Raw genomic sequence first — 19550 nt, 5'->3', positions numbered from 1 at the left:
GTTTGTTTCCAGCGTTTTCGCCTCCCGCCAGGTGCTATTTGACTCCGCAGGAAGCACGTTGAGGTAAACAAGATGGTGCTCTGGCAAACAGCTGGGCGATTGTAGGAAATAATGATAAGGGAGGACAGGAAAGTGCATCTACGCCGCGCGGTAGTGGGGAGTAGTGGGCACAGCTGGGCCGGATGTCAATGGGAGAATGTGATTATCCCGGAGCAGATCTGGCGCTAAGTGAAAGACGCGCGGAGAGAACAGAGGGGGGGTAAATATGTAATGGCTCTCACAGTATCGACTTACACAATCACAGGTGCGTACAGAGAAGTGTGGGCCAGCAGCAAAAACAACACAAAATCTATGGCTACGTTTACAATAGAGGGGACACACTTCTCACATACAAATTCCTTCATAAGGTTCATCCAGAGGCAGTCAATAAATGATTTAAGACCAGTCAAATTGCATCTTACCTACAACAAAAAAGTGTCCTATAATATAATATAAAGGCGTGTACGTCTAAGTATGTTTAGCAAAGCCAGGTTAAAAGATTGGGTCATTTATCAGTGCAGGTGCTTAATAGCAGGTGCAAGCTGAAAAATATAACATGCTATTTTGTTGGCATTAATTTACCATTAGATGTTGCCTGTATAACAGTATTAGTGCTCCAAATCTGATATGTAAATAAGACAATGATGCGCGAATAGAAAATGCCTGTGCTGCTGATCCACTTCTGCACATGAGCAAACACTTGGGGGACAGTGTATACTCTACAGTTTATACTCACTTCTGCCACCTCAGGTCATACGTGTAACTGCACCTTCTATATTAAGCTCGTGCATGACGGCAATTCGGACCCGAAGTAACAACTTTGTGAGTGACAGTGCAGGATTTTAGAGGCAGTTGTGGTGAACAGGTCTGGGCTCATTCTACACATTAGGACATTGCTGAAGCATGTAGGGGGAGGAAAATACATAATTTGAACATTTTTAAAGTCCGTATACTCCTTTTAGGATCATAGAGACCGCTAAATGGTTATTTTTTTTATCTACTGTCCCTGGATACAGATAACAGTACATTCTATAAACAGTATGGAATGTGCATTAAGGGCCGCCCACACAATTGTAGCCCATGTAAAGTACCTTTTCCTGCATATATATGTGTCTTAATGGAGAGTTTTGCAAGGAAATTTAACAAAATTCAAATTTTTTCCGAGTACTTTGTGTATTTAGTATCTGATTTGTGTAATAATATGTCTCAAAATAATCTTGGGGCCAGAGATTCTATGCTGGAGGGCCGGATTTGGGACTGATGTTGCTTACCCCTGCGGTATAACAACAATATCATCATCACTTTGAAATACTAGTTTCAGTTCGCTTACAGTGGCATCAAGACCATATTATTTCAAAATATAAATAAGACGTGAACATACCAGCGATGAGCAGAGAGGCCTCGAGTGTGACTTGGGAGCCCGTGAGCCCTCGTCCCACGCACTTGTAGTTTCCGGTGTTTCTGGGTTTGACCTGAGTGATCAACAGGCTGCCGTTGGACAAGAGGATGACCCTGAGGAAGACACAGACACAAGAGGCACATTAGCACAAACCAAGAATAAATGGAGTGACTGAAACTAAACTAAACATCACAATCCGGACTCCATGAGATCTGCTAATGTTTGAAGGCGTCTGATTCTTGTTAGTGTAGCAGGTTGTATCCCTTCAATCCCATCTAAAAGCATGTTTAAAAAGCGTGCGATATGAACTGAATCTTGATAATCTGTACAATAAGACTTTAAAGTAACATGTGCAATAATCTCTGTATCAGCTGCACTTTATTAACTCTTCTTCTTGAACGCCGACTGTAACAAGTGAATTTCTCCTTTGTGAGATCAATAAAGGTTTATCTCTTATCTTATCTTGATGTAAAAACATAAATAGTGTATCTAATTGCAATTGCAACACACAAAAAATGTGAATTTGATATCTCTCCAAACCCAGAGAGCGTCACATCTGTAAATCATTGCCGCATTTGTTTTGCCTTGTTTAGAAAACCACATGGAGAAGATAACCGAACACCAAAGCGTTCAGAGTCAATTATAGCTGGGCCTCAGGGTGACGACTAAATAAACAAATACTGTTATTTACAATGGCACAATCAACGTTTTTATCAACAACTTTGTACGCCAGCTCAGCATATAATTATGGCATCGAAGATTTAAATTGGACATATGCATATTTGAGGCTTTTGATTGACTGGTTTTTGACCATGGAAAAACATGATTAAAAACTCAAAAGCTCCTTACTGACAAGGGAAGCATGCTTTCCAATGACTTTTGGTGCCAATCTCAAGTAAGTAAACTTTAAAATGGCTTTTAAATAAACCAGAGCGTAACTTTTCCACCTCTCTTTTTGGACAGACAGCTGTTGCCCAAATCTCATTGCACCAGCCCCAATGGCTCCTCCTGCAGGCCGTGAGGAGGACGGCCTCATGGTTCTAACCGGGCCTGTTGGTCTCTCATAAGGGGCTTCTGAACCGCTCTTTGTCTGACCCGTCACCTAGGACCTGTTTGCCCTGGGAGACCCTACCAGGAACACGAAGCCCCCGACAACAGAGCTCCAGGATCATTCGTGTTCTCAAACCCCTCCACCACGTTAAGGTGGCGGTTCCAGGAGGGGTGGAAAGAAAACCATTCGTAGAAACTAGTTTAGCAAACTCTATGCAAAACCCCTCCGTTTATTACACCCAGAGGGCAAGTCAATTTACAAAGCAATTGCTATTTTAATATTCAGTAAATAATGTATGTTGTAATATCGCGCAACTCCAGCAATCTCATTCAAACAAGCTTAAGCGATTCGTGGAAAATGCTGAGGAAATCGAATCTGAAAAATCTCATTGTGACGCCTGCCCCACTTGGCCTCTGGCGTCCTGCGGGGGAATTTGAGCCAGTCAGGGACAGGAATAATTAGACAAGAGTTGACCTAAAAATCAGCTACAGGTTTGATCGACAAGAGACACGCATATCCAAAAAACGCAGCCGCAAATTGTACAGGTAGGAAATGGCAATGTGTGAAAACCCGAAACAGGATTTTGGACCAATTTTAAAGAGTTGCTTAAAATAGGAAAGACAGTTTGGCGACATAGTGTGATTTCTCATGAGGGTGAGATTTCTGTGCTGTGGCTCCAGTGTAGAAAAAAAATGAACCACAGGGAGTTCGAGCGTGATGTGTGTATGTGGCGATATCACAATTACCAGCCTGGTAAGAATAGCTTTGACAATTGAAAGTATATAGGAAGGCTGGCTTTCCTTCTTTTCCTCCAAGTTCCAAAACAAAACTTGAAGGTTAATTAATGATCAAAATCTAACAAGGACATGTGTTACCTGAACTGAGCACATTTTCTTAAGGTTTGGCATAACTCAAATCTAAAAGGGTCTTGACAAAAGACGCAAAAAAACGACAAAATGGTGATGGGAAAAAAAGATGAAAATGTGACAAAAAGAGAGAAACATTTCAATAATAATAATATTTTAAAAATATGTATTTATTTTTTTCATGTGATATTTTGTAATGATGTTGTGTGTTTTTACTGATTGATTTTCAATGAGCCATGCTGAAAGAGAAATTTCTGCTCTCTGGAACAGACAAGTTCTATTCTATTCTATTCTATTCTATTCTATTCTATTCTATTTGCGATGAAGATGCAATAGAAAAGCCACAAAAGAACAACAAAAAAGTGATGGAAAAAAATAAAAAACTGTAATGAAACACAGCAGCAACGCTCGGAAAAAAAATCTATTTACATTAGTTTTGTAGGTCTTAGCTTTCAAATGAGGCCAAACTGGAAAAAAAGGAATTCGGTTAAGGTGTTTTTTTTTCCATACTGAGATATGTTCTTGCCAGAGCTTAGACGAGTTGATGCGTACCTGTCTGGTCTTTACACGCGGCCTCAGTCACGCAAATAGACCGAAGATGTTGTTAGCACTTAGCCTACTTAAAGGTATATACAGAGTTTAAAAATGTCAAAAGTAGGTATTTTCCCCCTCCTACATGTTCCAACAATGTCCTAATGTGTAGAATGAGCTCAGACCTGTCCACCACAACTGCCTCTAAAATCCTGCACTGTCACTCAAAAAGGTGTTAATTCGGGTCCGAAGTGCCGTCATGCACAAGCTTAATATAGAAGCTGCAGTTACACGTATGACCTGAGGTGGCAGTAGTGAGTATAAAATGGCTAACTAGCATCTAGCCCCTTTAAATAGGGCACATGTGGAAGAGCTTGATCACTTCTAACTTCACCCCCGTTTGGCACTAAAGAGAGAGGAGGAGAGGCTAAAACCTAACAACATCTTTGGTCGTTTTTGCGTGACTGAGCACAAAGATCAGACAGGTACACATCAACTCGCTCAGGTAAGAACATATCTCTGTATGGAAAACAATGGCCTGTTCCTTTAAGGCGGGGGTTAATATTGTTTTTGTGAAATAACAATAGCAGTGGTCCCTTTGAAGCCAAGAAATCAGAAATTGAGTTGAACCTTCAAATACCGCCAATAATAGATCAAATCGGGACTAAACCGGGTCTAAAAAGGGTCTAGAATAGACCTATATTGGACTGAACAATGTCTAAACCAGAAGAAACACCTAACTTGAATGCAGGACTAAAGAATAAATGAAATGATCTTTAAATAAAATGAAAGAAAATTGCAGATGACCCCGAGGAACCCCTCCAAGCACTTTGAGAGCAGTTTCTTTCTTTGACTTGATTTTCTGAAGTCATGTTTTGTTTCGTCTTTTGTTTGGCGCAAAACGGATCATTTGAAAATTCCAGCAAAACAATATTAACATTCAGCTGCAGTTTGTTGGTTTGACCCACAGTGGGGGTGACCCTCTGTCTCTGCCAAAACTGCCTTGAGCTTTGTCTCACACATACACAATATCCTCCACATTAAATATTTAGGCTTCCCAAGCGGTGTGCCCACAAAATCCCTGACGAAACACATTCCCCTGACGATACAGCGGCCAAAGTCAATATAGACTTCATGTTGTCCATATCGCTCCAAAATACTTTTCATCCGTCTCCACTGGATTATGAGATTATAATTTCGACACTCAAAGGATAAATACTCTCTGATGCTGTATGTAAGAGCATTTAAGAGCATTATGTTTTGTCAGAAAGGATAATGATCAGGAAAATGGACGTCTTTTCATGGCCATAACATTGACTTTTCACACCTAGAGCAGTCGATAAGCTCTGTCGATGTTTTAGCGCCGATATGTGAAGACGAGTTGAAGTCATTTTTACACAAACTGTAGATTACAAGGTTACTGCAGGGCTCTAAGGTAGTGCTTTCCAACCTGGGGTCACGAGACAATTTCAGGAGGTCGGCAGATTATATGGGAGACGTTTTTCTATTTAGTTTGAAAGGAAACCGTGCCCTGGGGGGTCTCGAACACCAACGGTTGTTACATCAGGGGTCATGACTAAAAAAGGCTGAGAGCCACAGCACTGGGGTAAAAATAACAGCCATTAACATCAAGGTGCCGGTTACAGTGTACAAAATGTGTTATTTGGCATGTTTTGGTTTGGGGGTTTGCATTTTAAACTTATCCAGGAGCATTAACACTTAAGTGAAGACAGAAAAAAACAAATAGCTCCTCACACCAATGCGATAATCAGTGGTGGATGGCAGGACATCGTAGAGGGCAGTCTGTGGAGGTCGGTGAAGACAGTTTTGGGATGATTACATATCGCTTTCACTAGGAGCGCTGTGATTGGACTGGCGTTAGTGAATCTGCTTGATGTTGGAAGGAGAGTTTTTCTACTGTGTTTTTGAGTTACTGAACTCGGTATATTTGCACTACTTTGTCATGTGGACTGCGCTAGCCTGGCCTTAGCCATCCATAAACTCCGGTCAATTCTAATTTCCCTACATGTACGTCTGGGTCTGATCTCAGTGGCCGCGTTACATCAGTTCAATTTCAACCTACCATTCAGTGAGCGGGGGTGATGTCAAGCATTTGCGCCGCATTTGCTGGTTGTAGTTTGGGCAATGGCGGCGGATACAAAGTAATGGACGCTCTTCAATCCGTTCTGGCTCAGCTCCAAATAGCCAGAAATTAAAATTTAAGCCTTGGAATGCGAAAGGAATGTCTCCAAGAGTTTATGATAGAGCTATGATAGAGTTATGATAGAGTTATGATGGAGTTATGATGGAGTTATGATAGAGCTATGGTAGAGCTATGATAGAGTTATGATAGAGCTATGATAGAGCTATGATAGAGTTATGATAGAGTTATGATAGAGTTATGATAGAGCTATGATAGAGTTACGATAGAGTTACGATAGAGCTATGATAGAGTTATGATAGAGTTATGATAGTTATGATAGTTATGATAGTTATGACAGCTGCTTCACTCACTCCGGTCCATTACATATGCACGACCAAGCGCCTCCCACCTGATAACGGAGCTCAATTGTGAAGATCCAGACCCTTATACGACGGTATGGTAAAACCAGGTTAGTACTGCCCACAACAAGCCGGATAAACGCAAAAACATCTTTGAGACTTGACAGAAATAAAAAGGGAGACCTACACCACACAGTGTTTGAACTGGGACCAAGGCATTTTGTTTCCGACTTGCGGCTAGACAGAAAGGGGTTCATGTTGCTTCAGTGTATATATGTTGCTCTTAGCAGGTGAGACGGCGGCAGACGAGAAGAAACCTGAGCAGACATATAAGTCGCTTTGCCCCCTGAAACGGCGACAGTGCGTCAAAGGTTGGTGTGAATCCAGCTTAAGAGCTAGGGTCATAACAACGCTGTGGGAACCCAGGGTGCTGTGGACGTCGCAGCAGCCCCTAGTGGATAGTTTGCGCATTTGCAGGCAATATAAAATAAATAGGTAAAAGAAATAAGCAAAGAAAAGCAATTTAGAGGCAATCTTTTCTCTCTGCACCCTCTAAACAAAATATGTCCCCACGGCTCTGGGTCAAAACCATTTCACATGCTTGTAGAAGTCAAAACTACAGACTTGCAATTTTGATTCAATTGCAAATTAATTTTGCAGCCCTGAACTGCACAGGCCACCATATCAATGTGTATAAAAAAAATATAGTAATTGCATTTTTCCATTACCTCTAAGAACATATACAAACATGACACCAGGGCCGGGTGAGTTAAAGGCTTAATTTCCCGTGTTTACAAGCAGTTCAAAAATGCCGCGTCACCAAAAGCCTGGGTTACCGAGTCGTCTCTGACAAGCTCATTACACAAGTGACTGGCTACCGATATGAGGTCTTTTCCGTGCACACAGTAATCACTTCAGCCGCTCCAGCATTGAGATTATGTGGTAGAAGTACGAGCAGCGCTGGAGCCTCAGGGAATACTTGCCCCGTGTACGAAATCGGCTATTATCTTGTGCTCGTGTGTTTACGGGAGGCGTGCTGGGAGCATGATTGTGGCGCCCCGAGCGTTTTTCCAACTCGCTGCTTCGGTCCTTCGGAAGCCGCTGGAGAGTGGCAGTGTTCAAGTGACGTATAATACTAGCGATACTATGTGTGAGAGCTGTAATAGGCTTCTGTAATGCTTTTGGTCAATGCAGTTCATTGGGATAAACTGGTCAAGCGCAGAAATAAAGGGTCTCCTCAAATCCACAAAGGGCAACCCAGGACAAGCAAAAAACACTGTGCTATATTATCATGCTAAGTGAAATTAAGCTAAAACACATAATAATAGGATACTTTTTATTAGCTGAAACAATTACTGACATTTTGGCTTCCTTCGGTAATCTTTTTGCACTGGTACTGTATTCAAAAATGGAATAAAAGTCAAATTTCTTGAAATTGAGAAAAGCTATAAGGTTAACACACTTGTAAACATGGCCTTAAAGGAACAGGCCACCGTTTATCCATTCTGAGATATGTTCTTACCTGAGCTTAGACGAGTTGATGCGTTCCTGTCTGGTCTTTGTGCCAAGACAGGTACGCATCAACTCGTCTAAGCTCATGTAAGAACATATCTCAGAATGGATAAACAATGGCCTATTCCTTTAAATGGGCTTAAGTAAATGCACTATATACCTGATTTTCTTTCTCGTAGTGAAATGAAATTTGTTTTGTCCTCCTTATTAGCATATTATAACCTCAGATACTTCTGGGAAAACACTGTGCATCTAACTATAAAGCATTTGCATCCATTTCATAGACTCACAGGGTAGTTTTTTCTGTATTTCTGTGGAAGTCACCGAGAAAAGTGGCCCTGCAAGGTGTAAAATGTGCCTGTAAAGAAGAATTGGGATGCTATAGATATGTTAGGAAAGTTAGGAATGAGTTAGGACCACAGCTAACATTTGAATTAAGTGGCTTCCTCTTTCATTGTAATAAAAAAGTCAGGTAAAGGGCATTAAACTGTGGGCACAATGAAGTCTCACAGACAATAAGTGCTTGAAACAATAGATGACACTAAGGATGAATGGTGAATGCCAAATGCATCTCTTCAATGAGTCTTTTGAGGACAATAAGGTGTGGTTTTGATGAAGTTCTAAATTAGCCCAGTAAGAAAGAACCTGGGCTGGCTACATCAATTATGTTTATGTTAAATTAAAAGCTTTAGCAACACATTATTCTAATTCTCCCTAAAAATAGATCTTATAACAAATAGGAGGTATAAAGGAAGCACAGTTAGGCCATAGAGTAAGTTGTACCTGGTTTTGTTGACGATGAGCTCACTCTCGTGGTACCACTCGAGCGTCGGGGGCGGGACAGCGGTGAACTGACAGTGGAACATGGCCTCCTCGTTCTTCAGCACCACCTGGTCTTCAGGAGAGACCACCGGCCGCGGGACGCTCTTATCTGAGGGGAGGAAAGAGATTTATATCAACACATCTGTATTACGGGAACATTATTTTAACTTCTGTTTAGAGCCAACAATGTCTGCTTTAACCTATTAGGCAACTGCTAAAATACAAGCAGTGGAGCCAAAACAATGATATATCTGACTATTTCAGTATGTTTTTTTTATTCATTGAGTCATTGATTGGACACATAACGCACGTATCTTGAAGAATCAGACCAGAACGTCCCAGCTGAAATCCGAGACAGGGCTGACCAAATGCACAGTGGCAGGTTTATTAATATTAGGAGGTGCAAACAGCTGCCCTCAGGCCAAGCCAGTAAATGTCACTTCAGAATGCAGGGGGGTCTTGTGTGTGGAAAAATGGCTATTATAGCTTTGTGAGGAAAGAAAAATCAAAGTAATTTATAATAATCTTGCTCAAAATAGCACCACGAGCTGATAATGAAGATGATTATGGTGATTATAATGAATAACAATCAGAAAAATCCATCGTCGTAAATTAATGCATGTGCAAGAAAAATGCTCTTGATGAATAAAGACTGCTCCGTGTTGTTGTTCCCTCATCACAAAGATGAGGGACGGAAGGAATTATCAATGTAACTGTCAAAAACAAGCCATTTTTTATATAACGGCATGCTAAAACAAATAGAGCGAAATCTATAGAATCAGGAAATACACAGCTGAGACGTAGAACTGCTCATAATGGTAAATTATCGTAATTCATACTATGCTTTTCCACATTTCATTAGGCATTTTATATCAAGGAACCACTCGCCCATTCACCAGAGTACTAGATGTCAAGGCCAACAGAGTAGTTTAGCTCTATTTAGATTAAAGCGACAGTGTAACATTTTATTATTATGAACTTAAGCTTCTACTTTGGTAACTTCCTTCTGACCGGAAGTATGGTAACAGAAATGAGCTTTAAACAGTAAAAGATGAAATGAAAAGTCTGAAGTTTGCTTGAGTCGAAAAGGGAACAAGGTTTGTAAAGTTAATGTCTAATAGCTACTTGAAATGTTTATTGCAAAAATGTTATTTGGTAGCACTAACGGATTAAAACTGATGTAATAAGCTGTGTAACGGTCAAAATGATACCTTAATTATTGCTTAGTTGCTCTTGCCCGAGTCTTATGTTGGTGAATGACAATGGCAAGATGAAAAAAAAATCATTTAACCCTCAGTTCTCGCCTTCTCAATATTTGCCTGATGCTACACTGGATGCAAAGTGAGTGAAGTGTCTTTGCCAAGGACACGATTGTGCAATTGTGGGAGCAAGGATTTAAACCACCAACTTTCGGGTTATGAGACAAACGGCTCGACCATCAAAGCCATTGTCGCCAGAATGGGGCAAGTGATGTTTATGAACTTTAAAAATGATCAAACACTTCAGGTTTCGACCAACTACACAACAAAATCCAGGAAATGCACATTTGTTTTTCAGCATAAGTGACTAAAGTGAACTAGATTACTCAATGAACTCAATTTATGTGCGTAAATAAAGCACAAAGTATTACTCCAGGAACATTTTTGATTAACCTCTTAACCCCCACCTGAACTGAGCACATTTTCTCCAGTTTGGCTTTACCCAAATCTAATCAAAAGCTTCAAAAAGTGTCAAAAAAAGCGATGAAAAAGTGACAAAAATGTGTGACCAAAAAGCAACAAAAAAAGAGCCAAAAAAGAAAAACAAAAAGTGACAAAAAGGTGACGAAAATGACAAATAAGTGAAGAAAAGGTGACAAAAAGTGATGAAGATGCAACAAAAACGCCATAAAAGAGTAACAAAACTGTTGCCATGCCAACCATGTTAAGTCAATGGGAGTCAAACTGCTTCTTCTATGTCACTTCCTTTTCTCTTCATGCATGCAAACTAAAACATGTGTAAATTTAATCGAATGAATACAGAAAACAGATGATACATGAAACATCCAATAGTAGCCGCCCACGGGTCTCAGTTTGACATATAGGGGTAAAACTATCCCTTTAACAATTGCCTTGTTCGGTCATTAAATCTCTCATATTTTCATAGTTAAACGCATCAGATTTACAAGGAACACTCATATCACCCAATAAAACCCAACAGCTCCACATTATCCTTGTATCCACATTCCTGACACTTTCCTCTGGCCGACCTCCTCCTGCTGCCGCGGCGCCCGGGCCAAAGTCCTGGATTACTGTGAGCTGACCTGCCAAAAAAACGGGGGCTATCCCGTATCCCAGTACACAGGATTAGGGGTGAATGGCTTCTGTTCTGTTCCTTTTCTTGCCTAAAAACGAGGAATGATCACAAAGCTGTAATCGAGGTGTGAGTTTGAGTGAGTAGAAAATAGCTGGTTGTTTCAAAGATGTGTGAGGGAGGAGGTGGAGTTTTGAGAGAATGGGACGTCCCAGGAAGTCTAGACACCTCACTTTGAAAACCTGTCTGCTTGTCCTTAAGGTACGGCCGTAAAGCACAATAGAAGGTGGCAATTTGGTAACATAAAACTCGACCGTGAGCCATTCTTCCTGCGCAGGTGCTAAGTTGCGTGTCTCAAAGTGTGTGACTAATTGAAGTGAAGTGTGGTTCGAGTTACACGGGGCAGGTGGCTGCACTGTACCTCGCTCTGGGCAGCACCGGCGAGGGATTTTACAAGGGACAAACAGAAAATAGGAAAAGGCAGGCGTGAATTATGAAGAGCATGAAGAGCAGACAGGCACAACTTCATATTTAAGTTGTGTCTGCTTTGAAAAGGTTAAGAGAGCAGAAATGAATGACTTACTTAACCTCTTAAAGCAGAACTAAGTAACTCATGCCCCTAGAGGCCAAAAGTGCCACTGCAGGTGTCATAGCATGTTGCGTTTTTTTACTCATTAATTGTCCGTGAGAGTAAATACTACGCTGACAGAAAAGACAAAGAGAGAGAGGGATATTGTACATCCAATCACACAATGGAGATCATCTTTTTCACTCAAACTTGGCTGTCAACACTGTTTAAGTGGTGCTAGCCCACAGTTAGCTTTGCCCGTTAGCCTGTCAGCTTCTTCTTCATGATTCCATTGGTGTGTATTGGTGGCTCTGACCCGGTGCAGGGAAAGTTGCAATTGTGGTTTTCTGGCCAGAGACACCAGGGGGAGATGAAAAACCCTCCCAATCATCCCATTGACACTTGTATCACCCCCAGAGGGACTGCGGAAAGGAGTTATTAAGGTAAACAAGTTTGATTTCACCCAAATCTAAAAAGTTTTAAAGAAAAGTGTCAAAACAGAAGGGTGATGAAAACCTGAGAGATAAAACCAATGAAAAAGTGACAAAAATATGACCAAAAAGTGACCAAAAAAGCGACGAAAATGCAGGGGGAAAAAAAAGGGATGAAAACATGAGAAAAAACATCAACGAAAAAAAGCAATGAAGAACAAAGTCAAGAAGTGATGACAACGCGTCAACAATGAGGGAAAATAATTGTCTAGATGAGTTTTAAAGGCCTTAGCAGCTTTCAAATCAGGCATTATTCTGGCCTACAGGCTGTTACCTTTTCAATTTGGGTAAAGCTGAACTGGGGAAAATGCCCTCGGCTAAAGCGGGGGTTAAGAGGTTAATGACAAAACTTTTGACTAAGACTAAAAGGAAAAGTCATTTAGCTTTGGCAGAACAAGTCGAAATTCATTGTGCAATATTTTGCCTAAATAAAAAGTACAAATCAGAACTGGTTTGAATAGTTTTTCATAATCCTACTTGGCTCACGTGTTAGTCTCCATGTTTTTTCCACAATGGTGTTTTATACAACACCCTAAGCTGTGGCAAATTGTGTTTTTATGTTTTAGCTGACCTACATTTAACCAGGAAAGTCTCAAATCTAACTTTCAGCAGAATCCTGGCTCCAGAGGGGACCCTATTGTCGCCTTTTATTAAGTTGTTGGGGAAACTGGAGAACCTGGAGGACACCTGCAGACTAATGGTGGAGAACATGCTACAACTCAACATAGAAAAGCCCCAATCTGTTCTGGGAATCAAACCCAGTGAGGCGAGAGCGCTGAGCATAGAGGTGTGAAGGAATTTTGCAAACGCCGACTTAAAATGGCTGTCGGACTCATATTTAAAGGACATCTTTCTGTGGTTTCTTCTTCTGTAAAGACGAAATTCAAACGTTAATGTATGTGTGGTGGATGTACAGTGTGATGCATGAGCCTGCGTGGGATGCAGAGGGAAAAGGTGCTAAACACACCCTCGGTAATCGCGTTAAAAATTCATCACCGTTCATCTTCCGCTCTCTCCCAACTAATGCCTTTACGGTGCCGCAATTTACACGAGACCTGAGCATCGAGTCTGTGGAAATGTATTCAGAGGAGGATATGAAGTCATTTACAATCAATTTAACGGGCGACGGCGGTAAGATCAGTAAGAGCGTTCGTCCACTGATGTAAAGCAGTTTGATTCTCTCCTCCGACATCGACATGGGGGGTGAAATGTTGGCGTCTCATTTAAATTTCCAGTTGTTTTGTTTTAATGTTAGCAAATTAAAACTAAACTGAACACCAAATCCACTTTTTTGCTGATAAACAGTATAAATGGGTGTTGAATAGAGTTCAATATTTTGACATTTTGTGCAAACTTGTTCCAAGGGACTATACAGACTTTAAAAATGTTAAAATTATGTATTTTCCTCCCCCTACATGTCCAGCAATGTCCTAATGTGTAGAATGAGCTCAGACCTGTCCACCACAACTGCCTCTAAAATCCTGCACTGTCACTCAAAAACATGTTGCTTCGGGTCCGAAGTGCCGTCATGCACAAGCTTAATATAGAAGGTGCAGTTACTCGTATGACCTGAGGTGGCAGTAGTGAGTATAAAATGGCGAACTTGCATCTAGCCCTTTAACCGAGCACATTTTCGCCAGAATTTTTCTAGGCTATTTTGTTGCTTTATCATCACTTTTTTGTTGTGTTTTCATCAATGGCCACTGGCTGCTCTGCGACGACACTAGAGGCCACCATTGCTCCGCCATTGCTCCGCCATTGCTGTAGTACCTCCATATAGCCGCTAGTCATTGGAAAGCATTGCACTTTAGAGCCTGGTGCCTAATTTTTAGGAGCTTGACACAGCTAGATATTACTCCTGTGATCACGCTGGGTTAGTTACAATAAAATGGACCAGTCTGGTTTTCGTAAGAAACATTTTAGAAATCTCGCACTAATGAGGGCCGGACTATTAGCATTGGAGCAGCACGAACAACACATCACGCAAGGGCCGAGTCTACAGTGAAGATCCCGCCCTTATGCCCTTTTTAGGAACATGCTTCATCAGAGCTGGGGAGGAGGAGTCTGTACAGTATGTATACACCATGATTTCCCCCTCAAACGTGGTCATTGTGGTAAACGGGGAGGAGTGAGGAGGAGCTGTCTATTATATATACAGTCTATGGTTTTCATCCTTCTTAACATCTTGTTTTTGTTGCCATTTTGACGCTTTTTTCCAAGAAGCTTTTAGATTTGGATGAAGCCGAACTGGAGAAAATGTGCTCGGTTAAGGTGGGGGTTAGGAGATTAAAAAAACATAAGTCTGCGTTTCATTTTGTAGCTTCCGAGTCAACAAAGTCTGTCCTATTGTCAACCACTAGCAGAAGAAAGAACTCCTTGTAGATGATGAATACCATGCCCTTCCTGTTTTGTTTCTGAATTATAACCATAACTTTGAAAAGCTCTGAGAATAATGAGGAAGATGGTTTGTTGGTCAACATTTAGGTTCAAGCAAACCATCCTATCTTTTTGACCAGTCCCATTTCCTTGTTTCAGTTGCTTGTAGGGTAAAAGTGATCCACAAACCGATGATGTTGAGAGTGAAGTTGCTGTTGCTGCACACGTGTCCCGCCGCGTTCTTGGCGCAGCAGTAGTACAGGCCGTTGTCGTCCACAGACGCGCTCTTCAGGCTCAGGGTGCGCTCCTTGTTGTTGATTTGATGGGTCTTCTCCGTCAGCTTCACCCCGTCTTTGAACCAGTGACACGTGGGCCTAAACCGGGAGAGGAGAGAGGCGTGAGAGGGGAGGGGATGAATGTGCAGGGGAGCATGAGAGAGGCCGACATCAACACAGGAGCAGGTTTTTCACCAGCGCTTCAGATCCGTGACCTTTGAACACTGAACTCCGGGTCAGGGTCGAGTGAGCAGACTTACCGCGGGTGCCCATCGATGTGGCAGCGTAACGTGACAGGGACCGAGCTCTCGATGTCACCCTCTGAAGCGGGCTCCTTCAGGGTCACGCCACCGCTCTCCAGCCCTGAACACAAGAGAGGAGGAAAACAGTCAGAAAAGCTGCAGTACAGAGAGCGTATATGCACATGTAAGGCAGCGTCAAAAGTGTGATTAAAGGGGCTGTACTGAGTTTAAAAATGTCAAAATTCTGTATTTTCTTTCCCCTACATGTTCAATGTCCTAATATGTAGAATGAGCTCAGACCTGTTCACCACAACTGCCTCTAAAATCCTGCACTCAAAAAGGTCTTTATTTGGGTCCAAAGTGCCGTCATAGAACTTGCAGTTACATGTAAGACCTGAGGTGGCAGTAGTGAGTATAAAAATTATCAACTTGCATCCAGTCCCTTTAACTGTGGCAAACAAAATGGAGAAAACAAAACAAAACTAACGTCCTATTGAAAGGCCACAGGGTTTAGCCTAATTTAATCAGTTTTAATGCCATTTTTATGCCCACTCTCCATCATATTACTATATATTAGGGCTTAACGATATGGACAAAATTTCACATTGCGATGTTCATGCCAGATATCAAGATATCGATACAATATAACAACGGGTTTGGTGAAAACCAAGCATTTTTCAGAAAAATAAAAACATCATAATACAAAAGAGTGCAGTTTAATTGATGAGAATCTACATCGTTTATATCTTGAATGTTCATATTTCAATATCGATGCGATAACGATATATCTTTCAGCCCTACTATATATACACAATGGGTACTTTTCAATAAATTGCACAATTTCAGCCAAAAGTTGAATTTATGTTTTAGACCATGATGTTTGAAGCAGGAAAAAATAGTCGAGTTAAATCATTATTTTCCGAGAAATTTAGATTTAATGCAGCTGGAATCCAATTTAATGATTTTTGATGATATTCAACGATTCTTAGCGGCTTTTTGAAAGTCCCTCAGTGGACAAAAGCCATTCTGCTCGTTGTGCAGAATAATGTGACCACATTATGCTGTCCTGAGAAATTATGAGGCTCATGGAATGAAATTATGTGTTCTTACAAGAACTGAAGACAGAAATATCCGTTACAGCTCGGTGCTTTGAAGTAGGGAGTGTTTATATGGACTATGATCATAATATAATTTCTCTTATGTCTGTCAGTCTCTTTTAGATGATATTTACTTTTGAGTCTGAAATAAAGATTGATAATAATGACTTTTAACACCTTTACCCCCGCCTTAACCAAGCACATCATCTCCAGTTTTACCCATATCTAAAAACTTCTGGAGTTTACAGCCTATAGGCCAGTGTAACGCCTCATTTGAAAGCTATGACCTACAAAACTCATCTAAGCTTCATCCTCATTTTAGTCGTTTCTGTTGCATTTTTATTTGCGTCACATTTTCACTGCTTTTTTGTTGCATTTTTGTCACGTTTCCATCACTTTAAAAACACCATATAAAAGTGATTATACTTAAAATGCAGCCAAAGATAAACAGTGAATTTGCCCACGTTTTAACAAAAGCCATGAATATTCCACATCATCCACGTTCAGTCAGCTCATTTGCTTTTGTTTCTGCTCCAAACTTTAACTAAAAGCGAGAAGAGAGAGACTGAGAGGAGAGAGACGGCAGGGGAATGGAGCTAAGTGGCTTCACGTTGTCTGCTCTAAAGGACACGGACACAGGCTGGAGCTGCAGGGAGCATCACTGACTCACATTCATCAGACGGACGTGCCTTTACACGGCTTTTTATAGACTTTTAATGGACACTTCATTGACTTGCTCTGGTAAAACGGCCACTCAGCTGCCGTCAGGAACGACCATAAAAAATCTATTAAGGGGAAATGAGCATTAAACATGTTTGCACTATTAGCCACAAGACATTACTGTAAAAACGGGAAAGTGATGGAAATTGTGCAAATAGGAAATGACAAATTGCATTGTTGTGCTTTATATTGCATGAATTTGTGTCAGAGGAAGACCGTAACGCAGGCAAAATGTAAACAGTGGGACAACGGGCACAATGGGAGAACGTACAATCTTTAACAAAGTGTTCAAGCTTAAACAAAAATGTTTGCCTGAACAAAAAAAGTAAACCAGGACACTTAACAAGGACTTCATAAGATAAATCATGACTAAAACTTGACTATTGCACATTTAATCTCCGCTGTAACCAAGTGCATTTTCTCCAGTTCAGCTTTAACCAAATCCATAAGGTGTGATGCCTCATTTGAAAGCTAAGACCTACAAAACTCATCTAAATGGATCTTTTTCCTTGCATTATTGCTGCGTTGTCACTTTTTTGAATATGTTTTTCTCCTCTCTTTTCTGTTGCATTTTTGTTCCTCTTTTGTGACATTTTTTTAATCAACTTTTCATCTTTTTTTTGCTTTTTTGATGCGCCTTTGTCATATATTTTTGTCACTTTATTGTCATTTTTTGTTGCGTTTTCATCAACATTTTTGTCATTTTTTAGACAAATGTTTCTGTTTTTCTGTCGCTTTTCTTTCATTATTTTTTTGGGCTTTTTGTTGCGCCTCGTCATACATTTTTGTCACTATGTCATCGAGTTTTTGTCACTTTTCTGTAGCTTTTTTGTCACTTTTTCATCCTCATTTTCATCTCCTTTTTGTTGCCATTTTCACACTTTGTTCAAGAAGCTTTTAGATTTGGGTAAAGCCAAACTGGAGGGGATTAAGAGGCAAAGCTATGTTATAATTTGCCGTTTTAGGTCGAGTTAGCAAAAATGTAAATAAAAAAAAAATCAGTCAGCAGGAAGACCTATTGCTGTGTATTGTGACTCTTCTTGCAATATCAATATTATGTCAACCAATATTGCGATAAGGATAATCCATATTAACTATAGAAGCACAAACAGTGGCACCAAAAAAGGGAAAACCACATGACATTGCGTTGTTTCAAAGCATAATTCTTTTCAGTTCATGGTTGATATAGCAGCGTATGAGCAGCATGCAAAAAAAACACATTGTCCGACACATTTTCACCTGTGTAAATTTAAAGCTCTATCTTGCCATTTACAAAGCTGTTGTCTCGGCCTCGACGCGCTCTTAGAACATATCAGTCTGGTCCTCCACATGACACAATAAGACACTCGCAACAGCCTGCACAACCAATCAATAACACGCCGTCCAAAGAAGCACAGCATTGATTTAAGGCCCTGTAAATCCATCTCTCTTGACACAACGGATAATGAAACCCTTTTAATCAAAGGCGTGACAAAAGCCATCACCTTTCACTTTCATGCCGTGGATCAGGTTGACAAATCTTTCCAACAAAGGCACCAGACGTTTCAGATCATGTACAACAATGTCGGGGATGTCCTTAAAGCTCTCCTTAAAAAAACTAGATTGTACGCCGCATTAAGTTGTCAGCACCTCGTCACAACAACGCCTTTCACGACGAGCATTTCTTTGGGATTCCCCTTTCCGTGTTGATGCGTGTTGACGGTACAAATGCCAAACGTGTCTGCAGTGAAAAGGGGACTTGGTAATTGTTGTTTGCGTGATGCTATAATAGTGTTTGTGGTGGTGATGATATGTCCCCGTAAGATGATATTTCACTTTGTCATCCTTTTGTATAGAGCTGTATTCATTTAGCCTGGGGGAGCTTCATGGTAAGTCTGCATCTGTGCTGTTGGTTTGATAGTATACAAGACATGCTTGGAGGTTCACACTAAAATGTTGAGCTGCAATGTGGAAAAATGCAACACAAGCAATATGGAAAGTAAGTAAGAAGCTCTGGGATTCAAAAGGGAAACAGAAGCACATGCTCATAAACATTTTTCGGATGGGACTTTTTTTGCAGAAAGGCTGTGAACTCAATTAGTCACAGTGTACAGCTGGTCCGAAGTGAAAAATAATAATTCATCATGACTAAATTGGAGTCGATTTGATCAAGAAGGAGTGACTTGCCGTATTTTCCGAACAATAAGTCACACTTTTTTTTCATAGTTTGGCAAAGGGTGGGTCTTATATTTATAATTTCACCTGCCACTAGAGGGCACTGCAGGCTCGAGCAGCAGAAAGAAAGTTTGGAGTGAGCGAGAAAGGTTACTCGAGAAGTAAACAAAACAAAGCTAATCACGGGCTGAAAGTAGATGGCCACAGCAAGAGGAACGAGTTTGCGAATGAGAGCTTGAAAAATGTGCTGCCGGGAGAGGCTTGTCAACGGTGCAGTTACGCCTCCGTGCCCAGGTTGTTGCCAAGGCGATTGTTCAGAAGTGACACTGAGGATGAAGATTTGGTAGTTTGGTATGTTCTTTATGCTATAGTTATCTGAACTGTCTATGTGACGTTAACATACCAGACACCTATTTAGTTCGTTGTTTATGCTTCATGTAGCTATCCATCAATGTGTTATGCTAGCAAACCGTACACCTATAGAGTTCGGGAAAGTCCACAGTTACCGTGGAGATCCGCCATCTTTGCAGCTGTTAGCATACATTTCCATTGCCTAACATTTGCTAAAAACAGCATAAAAAGTGGAGGAAAGAAGCCGTGGAACAACTCCATT

At 40.9% G+C, this 19550-nt stretch overlaps 1 protein-coding gene across 1 annotated transcript in view; it reads right to left on the bottom strand.

Moving 5' to 3' along the window:
- ptk7b (protein tyrosine kinase 7b) overlaps positions 1-19550 on the bottom strand; it is a 175197-nt gene that overhangs the window by 17914 nt on the left and 137733 nt on the right. Inside the window, exons 3-6 of the mRNA XM_079559712.1 lie at positions 14985-15087; positions 14639-14823; positions 8684-8831; positions 1421-1551 (exon numbers count right to left, since the gene is read on the bottom strand). Coding sequence (XP_079415838.1) covers positions 1421-1551; positions 8684-8831; positions 14639-14823; positions 14985-15087 — 567 coding nt within the window. The remainder of the gene's footprint in view (positions 1-1420; positions 1552-8683; positions 8832-14638; positions 14824-14984; positions 15088-19550) is intronic.

The sequence above is a fragment of the Gobius niger genome (assembly GCF_951799975.1).
Source record: "Gobius niger genome assembly, chromosome: 7".
NCBI classification, from domain to species: Eukaryota; Metazoa; Chordata; class Actinopteri; order Gobiiformes; family Gobiidae; genus Gobius; species Gobius niger.
Note: the sequence above shows the minus strand (reverse complement) of the source record. Positions and strands in the feature narration are given on the sequence as shown.